We start from the raw sequence: 19,420 nt of genomic DNA on the forward strand, positions 1-19,420 counted from the left end.
TGCATGGATGGGCACAGAGAACAACAAAACCAGGATGTTTTGTGACTCATTCTCTTCAAGTGCAGTTCACAGTTTAAACAGGCCTGGCATAGTCCCAACCTTCCCCTCCTCCTGCTGTTTATTCCCCCTCTTTTCAGTGTGCCATCACTTTTTCTGGAGGGGGGAGAGATTAGATCAGCTCCCCGGACCTGCTGAGTGTGCAATCACATAAATCTGACTGCATGAATGGGAGCAGCACTGGGAACACCTGGCAGTCAGGACTCACATCTTCCAAAACTGCTGTGCATCCCAGCCCTGCAGTGATTCACGCATTGGGTGAGGTGCCAGCATCTCCCGGGGACCCTCCCGGACAGTAGGAAGAGCTGCTCCTCCAAACCTGCTAAGCGACATAAGCCAAAAGAGCAGGACAAACCCTACTGAAGAAGAGGGGGTTTGCTTCTTGGTAATTCTATGGCAAGAGGTCTGTGTCCTTTGCAAACAGATGTAACCTTCGTTATGGAGACACTCTTTAAAAAATTTTTTTATTTTACACAAAACAGTCTATTTTGTATCCCGGAGCATGTGACTACAGCATTAATCTTCCACACAAGGAAGATCACCAAGGGAGCCATGGCTGACCAGCTCAGCATGCAGGCATCAGCTCCCTCACTGCGACGGGTTTAACTGGTGCTTCAGCCAAAGCAGCAGTGATGACGCTTCAGTGTTTGCATTAACCATTCAGTTAGAGGTGGCTTAAAACACTAATTCCTCCCCACTGCGCCTTCCAGCTTTCAAACACTTGATCTGCCTTCTGAACGCTTCACAACAACTTTCTGAAACTTGTATTGGGATCTGTCAAAACAGCTGGTTTGTCTGGTTAAATCTTGAAATAATTTGCCGCCAGTCTGCCTCCTGCTTATTCACAATATAGCTTATAAGACAGCCTCAGGAAGGTCTGTTAAAAAGTAATTTCTGCTGAGACTGAACTTGGTTTGTAGCAGTACAAGCAACGCGTTAGCTTTCCCTTTATAAAAATGTAACCCAAATCAAGCCCTTTCCGTACAGAAATTAAACCGCTGAAAACTTCCCACCCAGCAACGCCCCCTCGTTATTCCTTCGGGCGGTGTCACGGGCAGGACCACTCGATGACAGCCGCAGAAACAAACCCCTCGAAGGCAGCGGGCATCGACCTCCCGCCCCGGCGGGTCCGCCTCCCTGGGCCTGCCCTGGCCGCGCAGCCCAGGGGGCCGCCGGGGGGGCCGCCGGGGGGGCCGCCGGGGGGGCCGCCGGGGGGGCCGCCGGGGGGGCCGCCGGGGGGGCCGCCGGGGGGGCCGCCGGGGGGGCCGCCGCCGCCGCGAGGGGGCGGGCGGGCGCTGAGACGCGGTGGCGAGGCCCGCCCCGTGATGGCGGAGGCGGGGCTGGGCTGGCCTGGGAACGGGTTTCCGCGGGTTGACAGAGGCGGGCAGCGCTATGGGCAGAGCGATGGGGCTGGCTGGGTTGCTGGTGGGACTCTTCCTCGTGCCCGCCGTGCTGGTGAGCACCAGCCTTCGCCACGGCGCCCCGCGGACCGAGCCGGAGCCGGCCGAGTGGGAGCCGGCCTCGGGCTCCGTCCCCGAGGACTCGCTGTGGCCCCTGCCGCAGCGGCTCCGCACGTCCCGCCGCCAGCTGCAGCTGGACCCCGGCCGCTTCCAGCTGGTGCACGGCGCCGGCTCCTCGGCGGGGCCGGCCTGCGGTCTGCTGGAGGACGCCTTCCGCAGGTGAGGGGCAGGGAGGCCGGGGCCGCGGCGGGGCTGCCAGCAGCGGCCTGGTGGCGGGAGCGGCTTACCTCAGGGCCCCGCTGGCGTCTGTGCTTCCCCGGCAGGTACTACGAGTACATGTTCGGGCAGTCCCGCCGGCGGGAGCGGGGCCGCGGGCCTCTCGGCGCCCGAGCGGAGCCCGAGCTGTCGCAGCTGCAGGTGGTGATCGAGTCCTCGGACCCCGGCTGTCACAACTACCCGCACCTCTCCTCCAGCGAGGCCTGTGAGTACCGCGCACGGCCGGGCACCGCCCTCCTCTCTCCTTCCACGGCTGACACTGCATCGTTAGCCCTTCTTTGCCAATCGCGTGTCCGATCGAGAAGTCAGCAGATTTTGTTCTTTTTTCAAAGGAACTGGAAATCGTAGGCTTACTGAGGCACGTGAGGACGTTTCACAACAGTGGCCATCAGAAGATAATTCTTGCTCTTAATATTGTGGCAAGTCTCAGCCCACAGTGAATCAGGAAGCTGTTTAGAAGTGTAACCTGTAATTTCTGCAGCTTAGCTGGCATTCAACTCATTTACCTGCTGCTGGCCTTTCTAGTAACTATCATGAAGAATCTGAGGTATTACACTATGCTGTACCCCATTATGTATGGTGAGATCTATGCATAGTCAAGAGATCATCCTTTCTTTCAGTATAGGGTATTGAGTGAAGGCTGGCTTTGCTTATTCACTTGCTCACCTTAGAAATAACTGCATTTGAGTTGAAGCTAGCTACACTGGCTTATGTACCTGGTATTTCTGTTTTTTCAGGAAAAACAGCAAGTGTTCATTGAACTTCTTGTTATCCATCTTGCAGTATTATCAATCCACTTTCTTTCTGTCAGTAGATACAAGAAAGGTTTTAAAAACATGATGGTTATATTGGATTTGTTCTGCTATGCTGCTTTAGTTCTATGACTGAAGTCCAGAGTGGAGAAGTACTTTAGAATCACCAGAGAATTTTCTTAACAGAAATAAGGATGAGTTAATAGTACTGCTTTTTGTCTGGGCAGGTTAGCACAGAATTCAACATCCTCAATTCATCTAGTTCTGTCTTGAGATGATCTTCTGTACTAGGCAAGGCAGTTGTTTGGTATCCAGGATACAAATCCTTAGAAAAAAGCCTTTTAATCTTAAGGCATACATCTGCAGCAGGATTAATTCCACTTGACTTTTGATAGAATGTACTGATTTTAAGTTTAGTCAGTCTCTTTGGTACAATGAGCCAAATAGTGCAATTTTTGTGTGTAAGTTTATCACTAATTTCAATGCAAATGAGGTATAGCAGCAAAATTGCTAATGCTTTAGAATTTTTCTGCCACAGTCAAGTTATACTGCTTTACTACTAGTTGAACTTTGAACTGGTTTGTGAACTTCAGATTTTAACCAAAGCTGGTTCTTCTCTTCTGTCACAGAATCTGTCAGATCATGTGAGTCTTAGGTTGTGCTCTTCAGAAAAGGCAGAGTTTTTCCCTCTACTGTTGGAAAGGGGTTTCCTGTTACAAATAATACTGAGTTTTCCTCGTCTAGTAAGCTGAGCTCTCCAGACTTCAGCAAGGTTTTAATTTTCTGTTTTTAATGGGATAGCTTGTTCAGGGAACAAATGCTGAAATACTTGCTGGGTTGAGCAGTTTGGCTCCTTTTCTTGATAGAGATAGTGTGGGTCAGTCAGTGACTATCCTGTAGCAAGAGTATTGGATATGTAATCAAAGTTGTCTGCCCTTCTCCCTGCTGGCTTCTTGCCTGCCTGTGTGAAAGGTTCCAAATAGCCATATAAATCTTGTCGTTCTGCATTCATTTAAGGTATGATACAGGTCCAGAAAAAAGCCTGCTGTCTTGGAAGTAAGTCTCTGACTGAACTACGGTTTACCACAGAAATACCTGTGGAGTTTGCAGTAGTCTTCTAGGTTCTCTTTCTTATCCAGAACTTCTAGTATATGCAATCTGTGTTTAGGTTAAAATGGAAGCTTGAGGTACTTTCTTGATGTCACTGAACGTCTTTTCTCTGGTAGTTGAGAGAAATGTTTGAACTGTATAACTTATAACCAACTGTTCTTTCATACTGAGGCAGATCCAATAAGTCATTGTACAGCGATTTCCCTCTCTGATTCTTTTCTCTACTGCTTCAAATGTGTGGCTCTGGTCAGTTTATTATTGCTTCGATGTTTAATAATAATATAAATCTATAGATTTATAGATATAGTATATTTTCATACATATGTATGTATGTGATTTTTTTGTGTAAAATTTAATGTTTAAAAGATACTGATTTCTTCACTAAAATTTACTGAATCATCTTAAATGGAAAAACAAATTTTTTTGTTGTTGTTTCAGTACTTTGTACTGTAATTCAGTACTCAAGGGAGGATTGTTACAGATACCTTTGGATACCACTCTTCATTTTACTTATATTACTTCATCTCACTGCCCCCATAATATGCTCATTAGATGGTGGGATCTGGTCTGTTTGTTTGTCTGTAGGCCTTTATAGTAAGCACCTAATAATATTACTTGGCAAGCTATATCTCTAAAAAATATGTAAGCATAATCTATATAAAAGCAAGGTAAAAGGAGAAATAAAATTTTGCAGTTAGGTCTGGCTTAGTTGCCCAGCACTTACCACCCATGTCTTAAATGCAAAAATATCATCTGATAAGTTTTAAACCAGTTGGGTTAAACTCTGCTGGAATTCTGGCCCATGTGCAGTATTTAACATTGCCATTATTAATCACCGTATTTGCATTACCATCTTACTGATTAACTGTTGACTGTCTGATAAGTAGCTTGCATTACTTCAGGAGCACGCAAATGAAAAATAGCTGCACAGTATCGCTGTTTAAAAGCAATTTAAAATATAGAATTTAAAAAACAGAGGGAGACACGGCACTTGAAGGATCTGTTTAATGTCTGTTAACAATGTCATGTCAATCCATGCTTTCTTGAGGAATAACTTTTTTTTCTTTTCTTTCTCTTTTCCTTTCTTTAGATCATTTAACTGTAACTGAGCCTGTGGCTATACTGAAAGCAGATGAGGTATGGGGTGCTTTAAGAGGTAAGCTGATACTTTTCCTATAAAGCTATTTGTTCTTATATCTGGTCTTTTGCAAACTCCCTGGCAGACTAAAAACCAGCTGACCACCGAGCCTTGCCCTCATTCAGTCCTTCATGGGAAGCAAAAGCTTGGGCATAGAGGCCAGAAGGACACCCATGTGTGTATTGGTCAGACCCTCAGCCCAGATGCTCAGCATCTCAGATCCAGTGGCACACTGTATGTGCAGTCTTGCTGTGCCTGAAGTCAGCCAAGCCAACCAAATCCTGGATGCTAAAAAAGCTCTCTGATCTACTGTGTGAACAGATTATTCTCTGACTGCACCTAATAACTGAACAAGAAGACCATAATGCTGAAGTTTCGGTCTTTCGTTCTTACTGGAACGTTAGTCTAAATTAGCAGAATTTTCATGCTGAATTAGAAACTTCACCAGTTCCAGAAATGACAGGAATAGATGCATGACAACACCAGAAATTCCTACCTTACAGTCAGTAACTTCCATGCTATTCAAGGATTAATATGGTATAGCTGAGCTGTGGTGCTGATATTCAGTATTTGTGTATAATGGAGAGTTTGAATGGTTCTCTCTTCAGAATTTCTTTAACTGTGGTGCTTAGACAATTAAGGAGACTGTGCTAAAGAGAATGAAACTCAGCTAGAAAGCATTCTTTCTAGCTATGTGAACACCTGTGAATAGTTATGGTCCCATTTTTCACTAAAACTTTAAAGACAAGTGCTGGGTTGTACTCCATATCCCGTTGTTGGATTTTTTTTCCAGGTTTGGAAACCTTCAGCCAGTTGGTTCATGAAGATGACTATGGAACTGTAAGTATAGCCATTAACTGAAACCACAGTCATGATAACAGACAACCACATTCTTTATTAGGTGTTCTTCTAGAAACAGAAGATCTACTAGTTTCATTAAGTATTTTTTCAGATAATGATCCTTGGAAAGCTGTTAACAGACTGCAAAGTAAGTATTTCCTGTTTGAAATGATGAATATAAAATGGGAATTCTAATTTTTAAATCTCATTCTTGTAGTTTCTTGTCAATGAATCTGAAATTGACGACTTCCCGAGATTTGCTCATAGAGGAATCTTATTAGACACTTCAAGGCATTATTTACCATTGAAAACTATTCTTACAAACCTGGTAAGTGGGCAGTTTTGTATCATTAATAGTGAAGTTTTTTTGTTGTTGTGTTTTGCCTCCTTTGTATGAAAGGAGAACCCGTCTCCTTTGTCTGACTTCTAAAAGGACAGAGTGAAGTTTGCCAGGTGAAGGTCGGAACGTACACCTGAGAGGAATTGAGTGGGCAGACACAACACTTAGTGAATCTGTAAAGGAGGCTGGGATTTGTGGTACCTTGGGTTTTCTGTGTTTTCTGTTGTCTAAACCAGCTCACATATTTCTTGGAAGCATGTTTTGAGATATCTGACTGTCACCAAGCAATTCACAGGAGACCTTTCAAGTCCTAGCTTCAGTGCCAGTGGTTGCAGGAAAATTCCAGTCTTTTCAGTTACCAAGCTTTGGTAGTCCTTTCTTAGGCTGCTAAGAGCAAGCTAGGTAATTAAGTAGTACAGAGCAAGGAGGGGAATTGGAAAGTTAATTGGAAGCTACTGGTTTCTTTCACCATGTCCCTTCAAAAAGAAAAAAAACAGGCAAACAAAATGTTTCTCCAAAAAGCTTAAGTAAGCACACTTAGAATTGTATAATCCTGTCTTGGTGGGAGGGTATGAATTCGTGTAATCATAGCAGCTACAACTATGAGTGTTTCTGTTTTGTACTCCCTTTTTCTGCTGTTGAAATCCTTGTAGCAGGGCTTATTTGGTGCGTTGAAATGGAGGAGCCTTTGAGCGGAGGAACATGCAGTTTCCTGCCTTGTCTCTGTTTTGTGTTTCCAAGATGAAATGGTATTAGAAATTTCCCTTCCATGTTGTAGAACTTTGCAGAGCAGGCTTAAGATGGGCAGGAAGAGAGTGCAGGTAAAACCAGTCTTCATTTCCGAGATCATCCTTAAACTGTGCTCAGAACTTGCTCCTCTGTGGGTGTTTAGCCCTTGCATTTACCTTTAAGATCAGTCCCTGTTCAGCGAGTAGTATTTATGTAGTATTTCTTTTGCAGCCAAGGGTGCTTTGAAGATTCAAGTAGTTACTCTTGTCAATTTTTGTTGTCTTTTCTGAAAGAGACAGCAATGTCCAAAGAGTATCTTGACTTTTGAGGCTTACATTTCTAACCATTTTTGTGTTTCTGCAACTGTTGCTATTCTGTTTTATTTTCTTAAATGATGTCTGTGGCTCAGATACTTTCCCAGAGCTACATTTTGTACCATTTTGCTGGTTTAAGAACAAGTCACCTCTGTGCCTGCTTGAATCCAGGCTAACCTAATAAAAAACAGCAGTAATCCCTTCACTGACGTATGATAATGAGATGCTTAAGGCAGCAGATCAAGTACATTTCGTGTTTGTGTTCTGCTGCTGTACTGTATTTCCAGGAAGGGCATTGTCCTTGAGGAAGGAGTGGCTGAGGAGAAGGCCAGGAGATACAATTTTCTATGTGGGAAAATGGTATTTGATAGAAATGCATGAAGACACATGGTAATTAAAACTTCTGCTGTCTAACAAAACAGATAAATAGTTTTGGGGAATGGAAAAGGTATAAATCTTCCTTTGGATTTGGTGGGAGTTCCTGAAGAGATTTTGTCACTTCTTTAAACACAGCTCAGTGAAAAAAGTAAGGGGAAGGGGTAGAAATAAATGTATTGTGGCAAGGGATTGGAAGCCACTGGATTGCAATTACTAAGTCACAAACAATGTAGAGAACATTTGTTCTGCCTGCTTGCAGCACACAGCACTTCTAGTGATTCTAACAAACTTGCATTACTCAAGGTGTGTGTGTAACTGTCCATCTGAAGTCATAATTCTAAAGTGAGTGTGTTAACATTTATCTTGATTGTCTTCAAGTCCAAAAAAAGGGAGGTACTGACACTGTGGTGACTGAAAACATAAGGGGAACACTATCTTCTGCAGGGAAAATACGTCATTTATTTTGCGTGCATTTGAAATGGATTCTGCAGAGGTCACTACCAAGTAGGTACATGCTAAATCAGTAGGAAGCACTCTTAGGCTGTTTAGTTATCGAGTCCAAAGTATTTAGGTAGAAAAGTGTAAGCTTTTCCATAAGCTGAAATAGTTGATAGTGAATAGAGAATTTACCACGTATGTTCTGAAGCGGAAGAAATTCATAAGCCTTTACAGGAGTTCCCCTTCTACCAGCCAGTGTAGCATGATCAGATCAAGAGCTTGTTGACAGGAGTGGTGCAAATAGATAGCAGAGGAATTGAGCAGTAGTATAAACAGGCGGGTGTCGTGATATATGCTTCTAGGATTCTGTGGAACAGGGTACACTTTTTGTTTGGTGTTGTATTTTGGTTCAGTTTTTAGTTGTTGCTTTAGGCATGCAGGATGTACTGGGACAAGAATACCTTTTTTGCATAGGTTTTCTGTGAGAGTGAAGCGCTTAACTAAACAAATTGCATTATTTGTTACAGGATGCCATGGCTTTTAACAAGTTCAATGTTCTCCACTGGCATATAGTAGATGATCAGTCATTTCCTTACCAGAGTATTTATTTCCCTGAGTTAAGTGACAAGGTGAGTAAACATCATTGGAGCTGGGGGCGGGGGGCAGAAACCTGGCACATATTTCATGAAAATAAAGTGCAGAGCCTACTGATGGTTGAGTACAGCTGCCTGGCTGATTGTGAAACAGTACCAGAGGACCAGTAACCAGCAAGTCCACATTTAGGATCCTGCCTGAGTGTCTGTGTGGACCATGTTCAAGTCTTCCTTGGTGGATGCATGGTAGATGACCTTCCTAACTCTTCTGTGCAAGTTTGCTGGTGACAGTGATCCTCAGTATTTGCAGACCTTCCAGCAATGATGGTGTGCAAATAACCCATTGTGGTGAACACTGCCTGGATTTCTGTTGGTGTGTTTGTTTAACTGGTAGACTTCCTGCCACTTGAACAAATGTAAGAGAGCTTCCTGTCAGCTCTAGGTTTGGAACCACTGCAGTAGTACTTTTGCCCTGCCTGAGATCTAGTTAAGGTTACAAAACACAACATGTCTGTAAAAGGTCCAGACGTGAGAGGCTGTTTTCTAAAACAAATACAGTGCAGTGTATCTATTTTCTGATTCACAGCAGATTTTGCTAATTAATGAAAGCCATCATGAGGTTTTTGCTCAGTCACAGTACAGTAATGGCCAAATCAAGCATGAATAATTGAGTAGACTGAGCCTAAGCACAAGATTTGTGATTCTGTTTTAAAATGCTTGCTACAATCTGACCCTCATGAAAATTATATAGGCAGTGCTTGAGCAGATGCCATGAAAGAAAAGTATTATAATTCAAAAGCTGTAGATGCTGCATGGTGCAGTCGGATTATTTTTCCTAGTAATAGCTGTGGAGTTCTGTCCTGTTCCCCATTGACAGCTGGAGAAAGGGAGATGGCCTTTGTCTCGATAGCCTTCTTTTTGAAAGGCTTCTTGTTTGTCATTATTAGCTGTGGAAGCCATTCCCAGATAAATGGAAGCTTAAGGTGCCATTAATCATGAGGAGTCATGATGCTTTTCTTGCTCTTTGGCAAGCATCTGTTTCACCAAACTGTAGGAGTCGGTTGGCTTTGTGGGAGTGGAGTAACGCTCAAATTCAGCGTCAGAAAACAAACTTGCCTTGATGCTAAGTTGGGCATTGTAACAAAACTGACAAGCAGAAGTGCTGGAAGATGACACCATTCTTTCTGACTTGGCAGAATTTATCCACTAGTCTTGCATGTCATGGGCACAAGGGCCCTAGTTTCAGAACTAATGATGCAGAGATGGAAGGGAAAACTAACTTACCTCTGTACAGAAGAATTGAAAAATGTATCTTTTGAAAATCTTGTTAAATTGAAACTAGCTTTTCTGTTTTCTTCAGTAACTGTGAGCTAAGGAGGAAAGGACGGTCCTCAGGAGATTTGTTGTAGTGTGGAAAAAATGGTTAATTCTTGTGTTTGGTGCTTTTTTTTCCCTCTAGTCAACTGAAAAGTTCTGTCAGTGCTGTTGCACATGTGATAAACCAAAAAAGGCCAACTTGTAAAACGGCTCTCCAGTCTAAATTATAACACTTTTATCCCAATGTTGTAAGCTGCTAGTATAATGTTTTGTAAACTGACTCTAAATTTGAATACTTTACAGGGAGCATACTCCTATAGCCACGTCTATACTCCTACTGACGTCAATCTGGTGGTTGAGTATGCCCGGTTAAGAGGCATTAGAGTTATCCCAGAGTTTGATACACCAGGACACACGCAGTCTTGGGGAAAAGGTATGTCTAACAAAGTATTAATGGTTAAAAGATTGTGGTAAGTAGGGTGTAGCAAGCAAGTGAATTTGTTAAAAAGCGGCCTTTAAAGTGCTTTGAAAGACTCGTGATAAGAGGTAAGCAAGGGGTGCGTACTCAGTGATCATCGTGACCTTTATGTGTTAGAGGAACTAAAGTGTGCTGGATGTGTGTGCGAAGGCAGATATATTCTGTCTGCCTTAGACTTCATGTCGTTGTTATCCCCCCATCCAGTACACTTGAGTTTAGAGTAATAAGGCAGTGGCTAGAAATAATGAGTTGCTGTCTCTAGAGTAGAGATTTCTGCTTTGGGAAGGTTCTCTCAAAGCAGTTGATGTTTCTATCTATTAGTAAAGTGGTAATCTGCCAGTGTACAAAACACGGAAAAGTTGGATGCTTCTTCACTCTCTGTCTTCTGGGGTTTGGTGTAATACTTCTCCTGATAGAGGATGCTTGAATCCTGAAATTAGCAGTGTTTACATGTACTCAAGGACCAGGGAAACTTGTGCCTTGATTCAAGGTGCACTGGCTGTGATTTCACTGCAAGTAACATGAGATCATTTTGGCCAAACTGGAAATAGTAAAGATTTTTGTAGCACTTCATAGCTTTAGCTTTAGCTTTAGCCATGGGGCAAGTCTTATGCTTGGGGGGGTGTGGCCATGTTGGAAGATATATCAGGTGCTTTCTCACTAATTTGAAATGAGGAAAAGAGCAAGGCAAAACCTAAATTTGCTAAACACTCTTTCTGAATCCTTCATCTCATGTGGTCTTTGCTGTCACAAAGCACTAATAAAAGCCAGTGGCTTGCTTAGTGAAATGTGAGGTGGTCTACCTTCATATTGGGAGCTCTCTTGCCTGAATTCAATGGTTCCTGGTAGCTTCTTATATAATAGCTTTTTTTAATGTGGTGCACAGGAGCCAGTGCTGGCTTTGCCTATGAACCTGGGTAGCTATTTTGTTTGCATTTGAATTGAAGATATTGGACAGAAGTCTTAAGGCATGTAAGGAGGGTAGTTGAAGCAATCTACCACTAGGGCCTTGTTTGGGGGAAATGTGTTTGGAGTAGGAAACACAGCTAGGAAGGTGCTGCTGCTGCAACCACAGTTTACCACATAAACTAGACTTGAGAGTCTCCAACCTACGTGTAATAACTTTTTTCTATTTTGTTAGCCTGGCTCATATTGCTTCAGATATCTTGACTCAGGAACCAGTGATTAGTTTTGATCTGTGTCTGGTCTTCCTTTCTTGTGTAGAGGTAAATTCCTAGCAGACTGAGAGTTAGGACATCTACCTTGAGCCATAAACCTGCCACCTATTTAGGTGTTAACAAAGCAGAGGAATAAAAAGAGAAGAGAGGCCTTTGGAGCACACACATTATATTTGGCTTTCTTAAATGCATTAAGGCTTCTTTTACTCAAGTAGTCATCCAGAATCTGTTTTCCAGGTACAGTGACATGTTCCATAAATTAGTGTGTGTTAATTCACAAATATAAAAGTCAGAGTCCTGATTTCCAGTTAGAGGGTTCTTTAACCTTGGGCAAGTTGTTTTATTTCATCCGACCTCTACTTGGTTATGCTTAGAATAGATGAGCACTTAAGTAATGAATATTAACCTTTTTAATATAGGTAACTGCCTCTTCCTTCTAGCGAAGTTAGGATACCAACATGGAACTGAATATCTTCTATCAATTCCTTCTATTAGGTCAAAAAGATCTTCTTACCCCTTGTTACAGTGGAGAACAGCCAACTGGGTCCTTTGGACCTGTAAATCCCATTTTGAATACAACTTACGACTTCATGACTAAATTCTTCAAAGAGATCAGCAGTGTATTTCCAGATGAATACATTCATTTGGGAGGAGATGAAGTGAACTTCGATTGTTGGTATGGTGACAGTTCAAAGAATAAGTATCTAGTGCCTTTTAAACTTGCCTAAATCCATCACTTATGGAACTCAGTTGTGTGAGACAGTTTTCACTGCTTAACTCGAAGTTCTCCACTCCTGTAACTATTTACAGGCAGAGTGTTTGTGATCCTCAACAAGCAAGTGAAGTTGTGCAGAATTTTGCTTTGACTAGTAGTTTCACGAATGTTCAGGTACTCTAAAGGATTTCTTTATGAAAATTAACCTGACAGGAAGGAGAAATAGTATGGTAGAAAAGTACTATATAAGATAATTAATGTTTAAATACTTGTTAAAGGAAAAGCAGTTCTTTCCGCTGAGGTCTGCCTTCCAGAAAATCTGCTAATGTTAAGTATTCCAATGCTAACTCTTGCGTACTTGTATTAAAAGTACGGCATGAGTTCTTCAATTGGTTGTGGATTTTTAATATTTTGGAGTATCTCTGCTGGAGTAACTAATAATACAGAATTTGGAGCAGATCTAATGGGTTGAGTATTCAAATTCATCACATTAGTATTTGTGTGTTCTCTTGAAACATCAAATCTGAACACTCAGGACACTCAGCAAACCAACACTTCTGTGATAAAGCATTTGTCAGAAATTTTATTTCTTTTATTTGCTTTTTGGGGTATTTTCCCAAATTCTTGATGTCACTCCTGCAGATCCCCTGGTACTATGGCTGCTCACTTTCCAGACCTGCTGGCAACCTTTCCACAAAGTTGCAGGGAAGCCAGGAACCCCAGAGCTCTTAGGAGCTTGAGGCAGCCTGCCAGAGACTGCTTCAGAACAGGGGCTCCAAAGGAGGGCTGTTGGCTTTATTTCAAATCAGGATGAAACTGTTTCGAAGTACCTAAATCATGTTAGCCTGCTGCTTCTGCTCTCTTGTGCATTCCACGCTATGGCGTGCCTAAGGTATCAGCTAGTGTGCTGTGCATAGGTGGAAATGGTTGGGAAATCTGGTTTAAAACAGAAGAAAATTATTAATTTTTTAAAAACTCATTTTGTTGTTATTATTTAAGGAAATCTAACCCTGAAGTGAAAGAGTTCATGAAGAAGCAAGGATTTGGCATTGACTATACTAAACTGGAATCTTATTATATTCAGAAGTATGTTGTTTTTTTTAATTCTTGCTCAGCTTTTCACAGCGACTATCTGAGGGTGGTGTTGAGGTGCAGATACTGAAGCTAATTTAGAGCTGATTTTGTTTTCAACAATTGTCATGTATTGGGGACTACCCACTTTCTTTTATTCAATACACTGAATAGCTGAAACATCTGGGACCCAGCAAGGATATGTAGGCTAGTTCTACGCACACTCTCAATATATGGGGCATCTTAAACTAGGTATCTGCTATAATGTGTAATCATTGCACAGGGCGGGGAGGAAAAGTCCTAAGATTTTTGCAGCCATGTATTTATCTTGTTCTTAAATAACATGGATTTAGACACCTGTATGAGTCGCTGGTAGTAGATCAGTTTGTGTTAACTGCACATGCATGTCCTTATACATGGGAGAACAGGCTCTTCGAGACAGAGCACTGAAGGCCAAACCCAGAAAAACTGTTTTTTCTTAGTTCCCTATGCAGTGCTGGGAGAGAGGCCGGATGTGCCTTAGGGCAGAAAATATTGCTACTTTGTGTGCCTGTACTGATCTCATTAAAGTTCACAAACATAATCTTCTTTCTAAATTCTAGGATTTTGGACATTGTTTCCTCGTATAACAAAGGATACATGGTCTGGCAGGAAGTGTTTGATAACAAAGCACAGGTAAGATGGGAGAATAAATAAGATACTCCTGCGTAACAGCACAATATTGTGGGAGACTTCCAAAGTAGACTATTAAGTAGTTACGGAGTTAAAGCAAGTCTGCCGACCTTAGCAAGTTTCCCCATGTGTGTGCCTGCCTTGAAATTATCATTTATTGAACATGTAAAACAGGTGGAACAGGAACACTAGCATTGAAGTGCTCTCTAAAGGTGAACACAGATAATATCCTTTAGAGCATCAGAGTAAAGGGTAGGGAAGTTTCTATGAGTTTCCGTATTTTTTTTTTTTTTCTCACGTAACTGTGCATCTGGTCTTAGTAAAACCAGGTGATCAGCTTTTCAGAGATGATCAGAACTGGTGCAGGTAGGAACCCTCTTAGGGCATTAACTGCCTACAGGATAACCTAGGCTTCAGTCTAGTGTGAACGCTGTTTAAAACCAGCAAAGAGTTAATCAGTTTTAGAATTTGTCATTATTTTTCCCCACAAGGTAACTTCCAAAATATTCCTCTTCAAAACAAAACACCACCCTCTCAGTTTTGAAATCCATGATCCTTTTTCATGGTAACAGAATTAGGATTGTCTTCAACGTTTTGGGGTTGGTTGGTTTGTTTGTTTGTTTTGTTTTTCCCCCTTTTAGCTGAAACCAGACACTGTCGTTCAAGTGTGGATGGGTAACAACTACGCTCATGAACTGAGCCGTGTCACTGGAGCTGGGTTCACTGCTATCCTGGCAGCTCCCTGGTACTTAGACTACATCAGTTATGGGCAAGACTGGAAGAAATACTACAGCGTTGAACCGCTTAACTTCCCTGGTTTGTTACTCTTTTATATGCATGTGCTGCGCATGAAAGTCTTTGGTTCACAGGAAGGTGTAAATGTAAAAAATAAGGCTATTTAGAGTGGTCATGTCATCACCATGATCAGATTCACTGTAATCAAAAGACTCTAATGTCAGCTAGAACTCTGGAAAATTCTCAAATAAAAAAATGCAGCTTTCCACTTCTCACAGGGAAAAGTGTTGCCTTACTCAAGCACATGGCACTGATGCTTGTGTGAGACAGGAAGCTGGGCTAGGTGGACAGATGCATTATGGGCAGAGTTGTGCAAAAATGGCTATTGGTAGACAGACGTGGAATTTGTATGTTAGCAAGCTTCTAGAGCGTTAGGCTGTTCTAGAAAAAGGCATGTTCTTTCCCTCTGGCTAAAGCTGATACAAACATCCTCTGTGCTGCCCGGGGCTTCCATTTTGTGCAAGGTCAGAGCTGATTAGGGGAACACCTGACTTCTGTAGCTTTTTCAAGGAATGTTCTATGTGTGACAGAATGAACAGTTTCAATCAGGACTGAAATTTCTGAGGAATGTCTTCAGAGGTTAAATGTTAAAATCCTTTCTGATAGAGAAGGGAAATGGGTTCTCTGCGCCAGTGGCCTGGTGGTTCTCGCATTCAGTAACAAGACTACCAAAACGTTAAGTTAGTGCTCAGGATAGATGTTTTATGTGATAAACCAAACAACAGCAATCCCCTCTGAGTATTGGAAAACGAAATTTTGGTATGTGCCTGTCTTCTGGGCAAATAGAAATTCTAACTTTCTGCTTTGAATTCAGGATCTGAAAAACAGAAAAAGCTTTTAATAGGTGGAGAAGCCTGCCTGTGGGGGGAATTTGTGGATGCAACTAACGTCACACCAAGATTATGGTATGAACTGCTTTGTCTTTAGATTTTAGAAAGCCAGGTACAAGGAGCATTAATTAATCCAACAGGATTGTGTTTTAGTGGTTATAGTGTGTACTGAACCTGAGCAGCTGTAAAAATTGATACTTCTGATACTAAAAACTTTAATCCATTCTTGGTTATAGACTCTACCTTCTTTAAACCTCAGTGTATCTTTACAGGCCTCGAGCAAGTGCTGTAGGGGAAAGACTGTGGAGCAGCAGGACTGTGACCAACTTGCAGGACGCCTATGAAAGACTGAGGAATCATCGATGCCGCATGCTCCGGTAAGATTAATAGCTGTAGTGAAGCTTGGTTCTCATGCCTTCTAACCAATGGGAGTTCAAGTACAGGCCGAAATTGCTGGCCCAGAAATGAAGGGAGGAGAGCTAGCAGTCTAATCTGACTATGTAAATGTCATCCCATGGGGTTTTTTTTATCCTCAGAAGAGGAAGAACAGATACATTAAGACAAGAGTTCCAGACAGTTTTGCCACTAACGTTTTCAGAACTCATTAATTTTTTTCAGTGAAATATTGGAACTCATCTATGCCTCTTTCCTCTGAAGGAAAAGCCAACACCATGATTGTCTTATTTCAGACAAAAAGGATACTAAAGAATATACAGGAGGAGGACACAGACAGAAGAAAAAATAGACTTTTAAAAAAAGGTTTTCTTATTTATTTATTATATATAATAAATAGAGACATGCAGCAGGCAATCAAGTGGAGTGATAGGTGAGCTTGAGTGAGCTATTCTTTTGGGTATTGCCTTAGTGTAAAGACTAAAAGGGGTGGATAAGGAGTCCTTGATGAATTACATTTTATTTATGGCTACTGTAAACAAAGTCAGTTCATAACATATTCTTCTCTGCAGTTCTTTCCTAAAGACTACCTAGACAAGTTACTGGTTGTGTAGTCTAGTAGCTGTCTTTGTATATTCACAGTTGTAGATATGAGTGATTTCCAGGTCTTAAGTCCAAGTTTGACTCCACTTTTAAAAGTATATAGTCAGAGAGCCTTTTAGGTTTTCCCAAGTGCTGCTGTAAAGTTGGACTGCAGCACAAATGCAACGTGCTGTTTAATTTCTCTGCAAAAGTTTATGACAAATCATTGAAAATCCCAACAGTGTGAATGAGTATTTCAAGGTAGATACAAATCAGCTTTTTAGAGAATGAGATACAATGGCAGTTACAGTTGGCACTCAAAACTCAAGCACTCTGCTTACTTTCCTGTAGATGTCTCAGCATGACTATCTGTTGTGACATTTAGCTCACAGTATAAACTAGCTCTGTAATTAATCAAGTTAAAAGTGACTGAAAGACTCGTAAGGGTCTTGTTTGGTTTATTTCAAGCTGGCTTTAAAGAATGCTATAGGAAAATAATTCTATGTGAATTGTATTATCTCAGCCATGAGAAAAATAGATATTATCTGAGCCAGTTAGCAATTACATGTTAAAAACAAGACTGAAGGGCTTTAAAAAAACTTAAGTCCTGTCACTTAACAGAATGGTGCAGCTCTTGATAGGGCTCAGAGAAGACACTGATACAACTGAACAGTGAAGCGTACAGTGGCTGTACTTCTAGGATTAGGGTTTTACACTGAACTAAGCCGTGCTATTCCTGGGCCTGATGAACTATTGCTCCACCTCAGTCTTCTTCCTTAATGCTGGCACTTGTATTGCTGTACAGGGAGCTGACCCATGGGACTGTAGCTGCTCGGGTAGTGCTAGCAGGAGAGATTCAAACTGCAGGGCCAGATGAAGGACTATTCCCTGTACTTGTTGCACACTTTTTCCTTAAACCACTTTCAGGTGTGAAAACCGTTTTGCTGGCATAAAAACTTATGGTGAACAATTCCTGTTATAAACAGACTACCTTAATGAAAGGACTTGTCCTTCTAAAAACGATACCTTTTACATAGGCTTTGAACCAGAAAAACGCGAGAGAAACTATTCACTTTCCACTGATGAAATGAGTGTTCCTTGGAGCTCCAGTTATGTTGCCTTGCATGTGTACAGGGCTTCCTTAGCATCGTGTGAACTCACAATGAGCTGATTTAATTGGTCAGGTTGTTGCAAATTCTTAGAGCGTGGGCGAAGGACTACGTCCCTACTAATGTTTTCATACGTGGCAGTTGTAGCAGGCTGAGGAGCCTTTCAGAGTAGAACAGCTCTGCCTTCCTCTGCAGCTTGGGTACCAGGGAGTGAGGGAATGCATAGGCAGAACTTTGTAACAGCCAGATCAACGCCACTGGAAGAACAAGTAGCTCTGCCTATCCACGTCTGAGGCCATTGCTGTTGACGTAGTACTATGAAAGCAGTAGCTGCTATTCAGATATAAACTCAGCTTCCTGTAGGAGGATACAGCAGCCCAAATTGCAGAGAAATGGTGATGAGAGAAGAAAAACAAACAGGTGGGCATATATTTCAGAGACCTAGACAACAACCCTGTCTTCTACAAAGAGGAAGTCTGGCTTGGGGGCAAGTGATAGTTCAGCTATTTCATTATCCAGTTTCTTCCATTGAAGCTCTTAAGTGCAAATTAAACACCCGTATATATTATTCTACAACTCACTGTAGCAGTATTAACTAGCTCTTAAATATCCAGGAAGCAGAATTTTGACCACAACTACTTTTAACTCTGAAACATCTTTTTATACTGTTACTGCAACATCATAAGCTAAAGGGTTTTTTTCTTTGGTTTGTTTTAAAGCCACATGAGAACAGACTAATTCATGTTAGTGTAGTAGCTGGAAAAGGTCCTCTTTACTAAAACTGGCTACCTCCCAAAAATGAATGAAAATGACAGTTAGAGCTGCATATGAAGGAAACACTGGGGTTGGGGCGAGTGTGCAGATGTCCACTGATTCATATTTTCACATTCTTATGACTTCTCTTCAATAAAAAAGCAATAGGTTTTGCAGAACATCAAGACAACTAGCCCCTGAATGTCAGCTTTTCAACCTGTTTTCTAATACTGCAGTTGAAACAGAGAACTGTACTTAACTGCAGTACAATCAACTGTAGAGTGGGGCCCTTTTTCACTCTCTAAATAGGCCATTTGTTCTTTCTTGGAAGTAGTTTTGTTTACACAAAGATTAAAATAGAGTGCCAGTATCTCTCTTCCTACCTCTGCAACCAGCAGGTGTTTGATTATAATTATACACATTCCACTTTATTTTAACAGCCGTGGCATAATGGCCCAACCTCTGTTTGTTGGATACTGTGCCCATGAAGCTGGAGGGCAGTAACTGCTGCAAGGACTTCTAGGCAACAACCTGAAGTGCCTCTGGGGTATGAATGTATGTACATGCAGTCTGATATTTGAACCAAGACTTAAACTTCTTGCTTTTAAAATAAAGTTATTTGACATTGTTGAAGGAGTAAAAATTATGGGGTTTGGCTTTCATTAGCAATAGGGATTCTTCACTGTGAAATCCTGAAACTTGATACTATGCAGTTAGCAATTCCAGTTTCCTTACATTCAAAAGTTGAGGGAAAAATTAAGATCAAACTATCCTTTTATTTCAAAGTATTTTATTATTTGCATTTCTGTGTAACCAGATAATTACAAATCAGGGCTGACTTGTAACACAGAGCAAGCACATCGGAACCATGTCAGCTTAAATCACTCATTCCTAAAGGTCAAAAAAAATCCTCCCTTAACATACTCCAAGGTGGTAGGTAGGGATCACTGTCCTCTGAGAACTCTGCCTTTCTCGTATTTTTTGCACAGACATTGCTCAATTTGCAGAAGCATCCACTCCACAGCACACTTGGGTAGAAGTTACACCCAGTCCTGAACCGTGGTTCAAATTGGTTTCTAACAATAGAGGAAGTAATACTTAC

At 41.8% G+C, this 19,420-nt stretch overlaps 1 protein-coding gene across 1 annotated transcript; it reads left to right on the forward strand.

The window, feature by feature from the left end:
- The first annotated feature begins 1,449 nt into the window (after positions 1–1,449).
- Positions 1,450–18,854, forward strand: HEXB (hexosaminidase subunit beta). Its single transcript, XM_086479004.1, has 14 exons — positions 1,450–1,736; positions 1,841–1,998; positions 4,746–4,811; positions 5,587–5,633; positions 5,851–5,961; positions 8,360–8,461; positions 10,046–10,175; positions 11,894–12,074; positions 13,113–13,199; positions 13,787–13,859; positions 14,498–14,672; positions 15,466–15,556; positions 15,754–15,858; positions 18,759–18,854. The coding sequence occupies exons 1-14, from the start codon at positions 1,450–1,452 to the stop codon at positions 18,820–18,822; spliced, it is 1,677 nt and encodes a 558-aa protein (XP_086335130.1). The 3' UTR covers positions 18,823–18,854.
- Positions 18,855–19,420: the final 566 nt, after the last annotated feature.

This window comes from Leptosomus discolor, chromosome Z (genome assembly GCF_034619465.1).
Source record: "Leptosomus discolor isolate bLepDis1 chromosome Z, bLepDis1.hap2, whole genome shotgun sequence".
In the NCBI taxonomy this organism is placed as follows: Eukaryota; Metazoa; Chordata; class Aves; order Leptosomiformes; family Leptosomidae; genus Leptosomus; species Leptosomus discolor.

What these genes read in the sequence shown, in the direction of transcription:
- HEXB (XM_086479004.1), top strand. Translation starts at nt 1,450, where the DNA reads ATGGGCAGAGCGATGGGGCTGGCTGGGTTGCTGGTGGGACTCTTCCTC. An exon ending in CCTCTCCTCCAGCGAGGCCT is followed by an intron (nt 1,999 to 4,745) that starts GTGAGTACCGCG and finishes TCCTTTCTTTAG; the next exon opens with ATCATTTAACTGTAACTGAG. An exon ending in ATGAAGATGACTATGGAACT is followed by an intron (nt 5,634 to 5,850) that starts GTAAGTATAGCC and finishes TCATTCTTGTAG; the next exon opens with TTTCTTGTCAATGAATCTGA.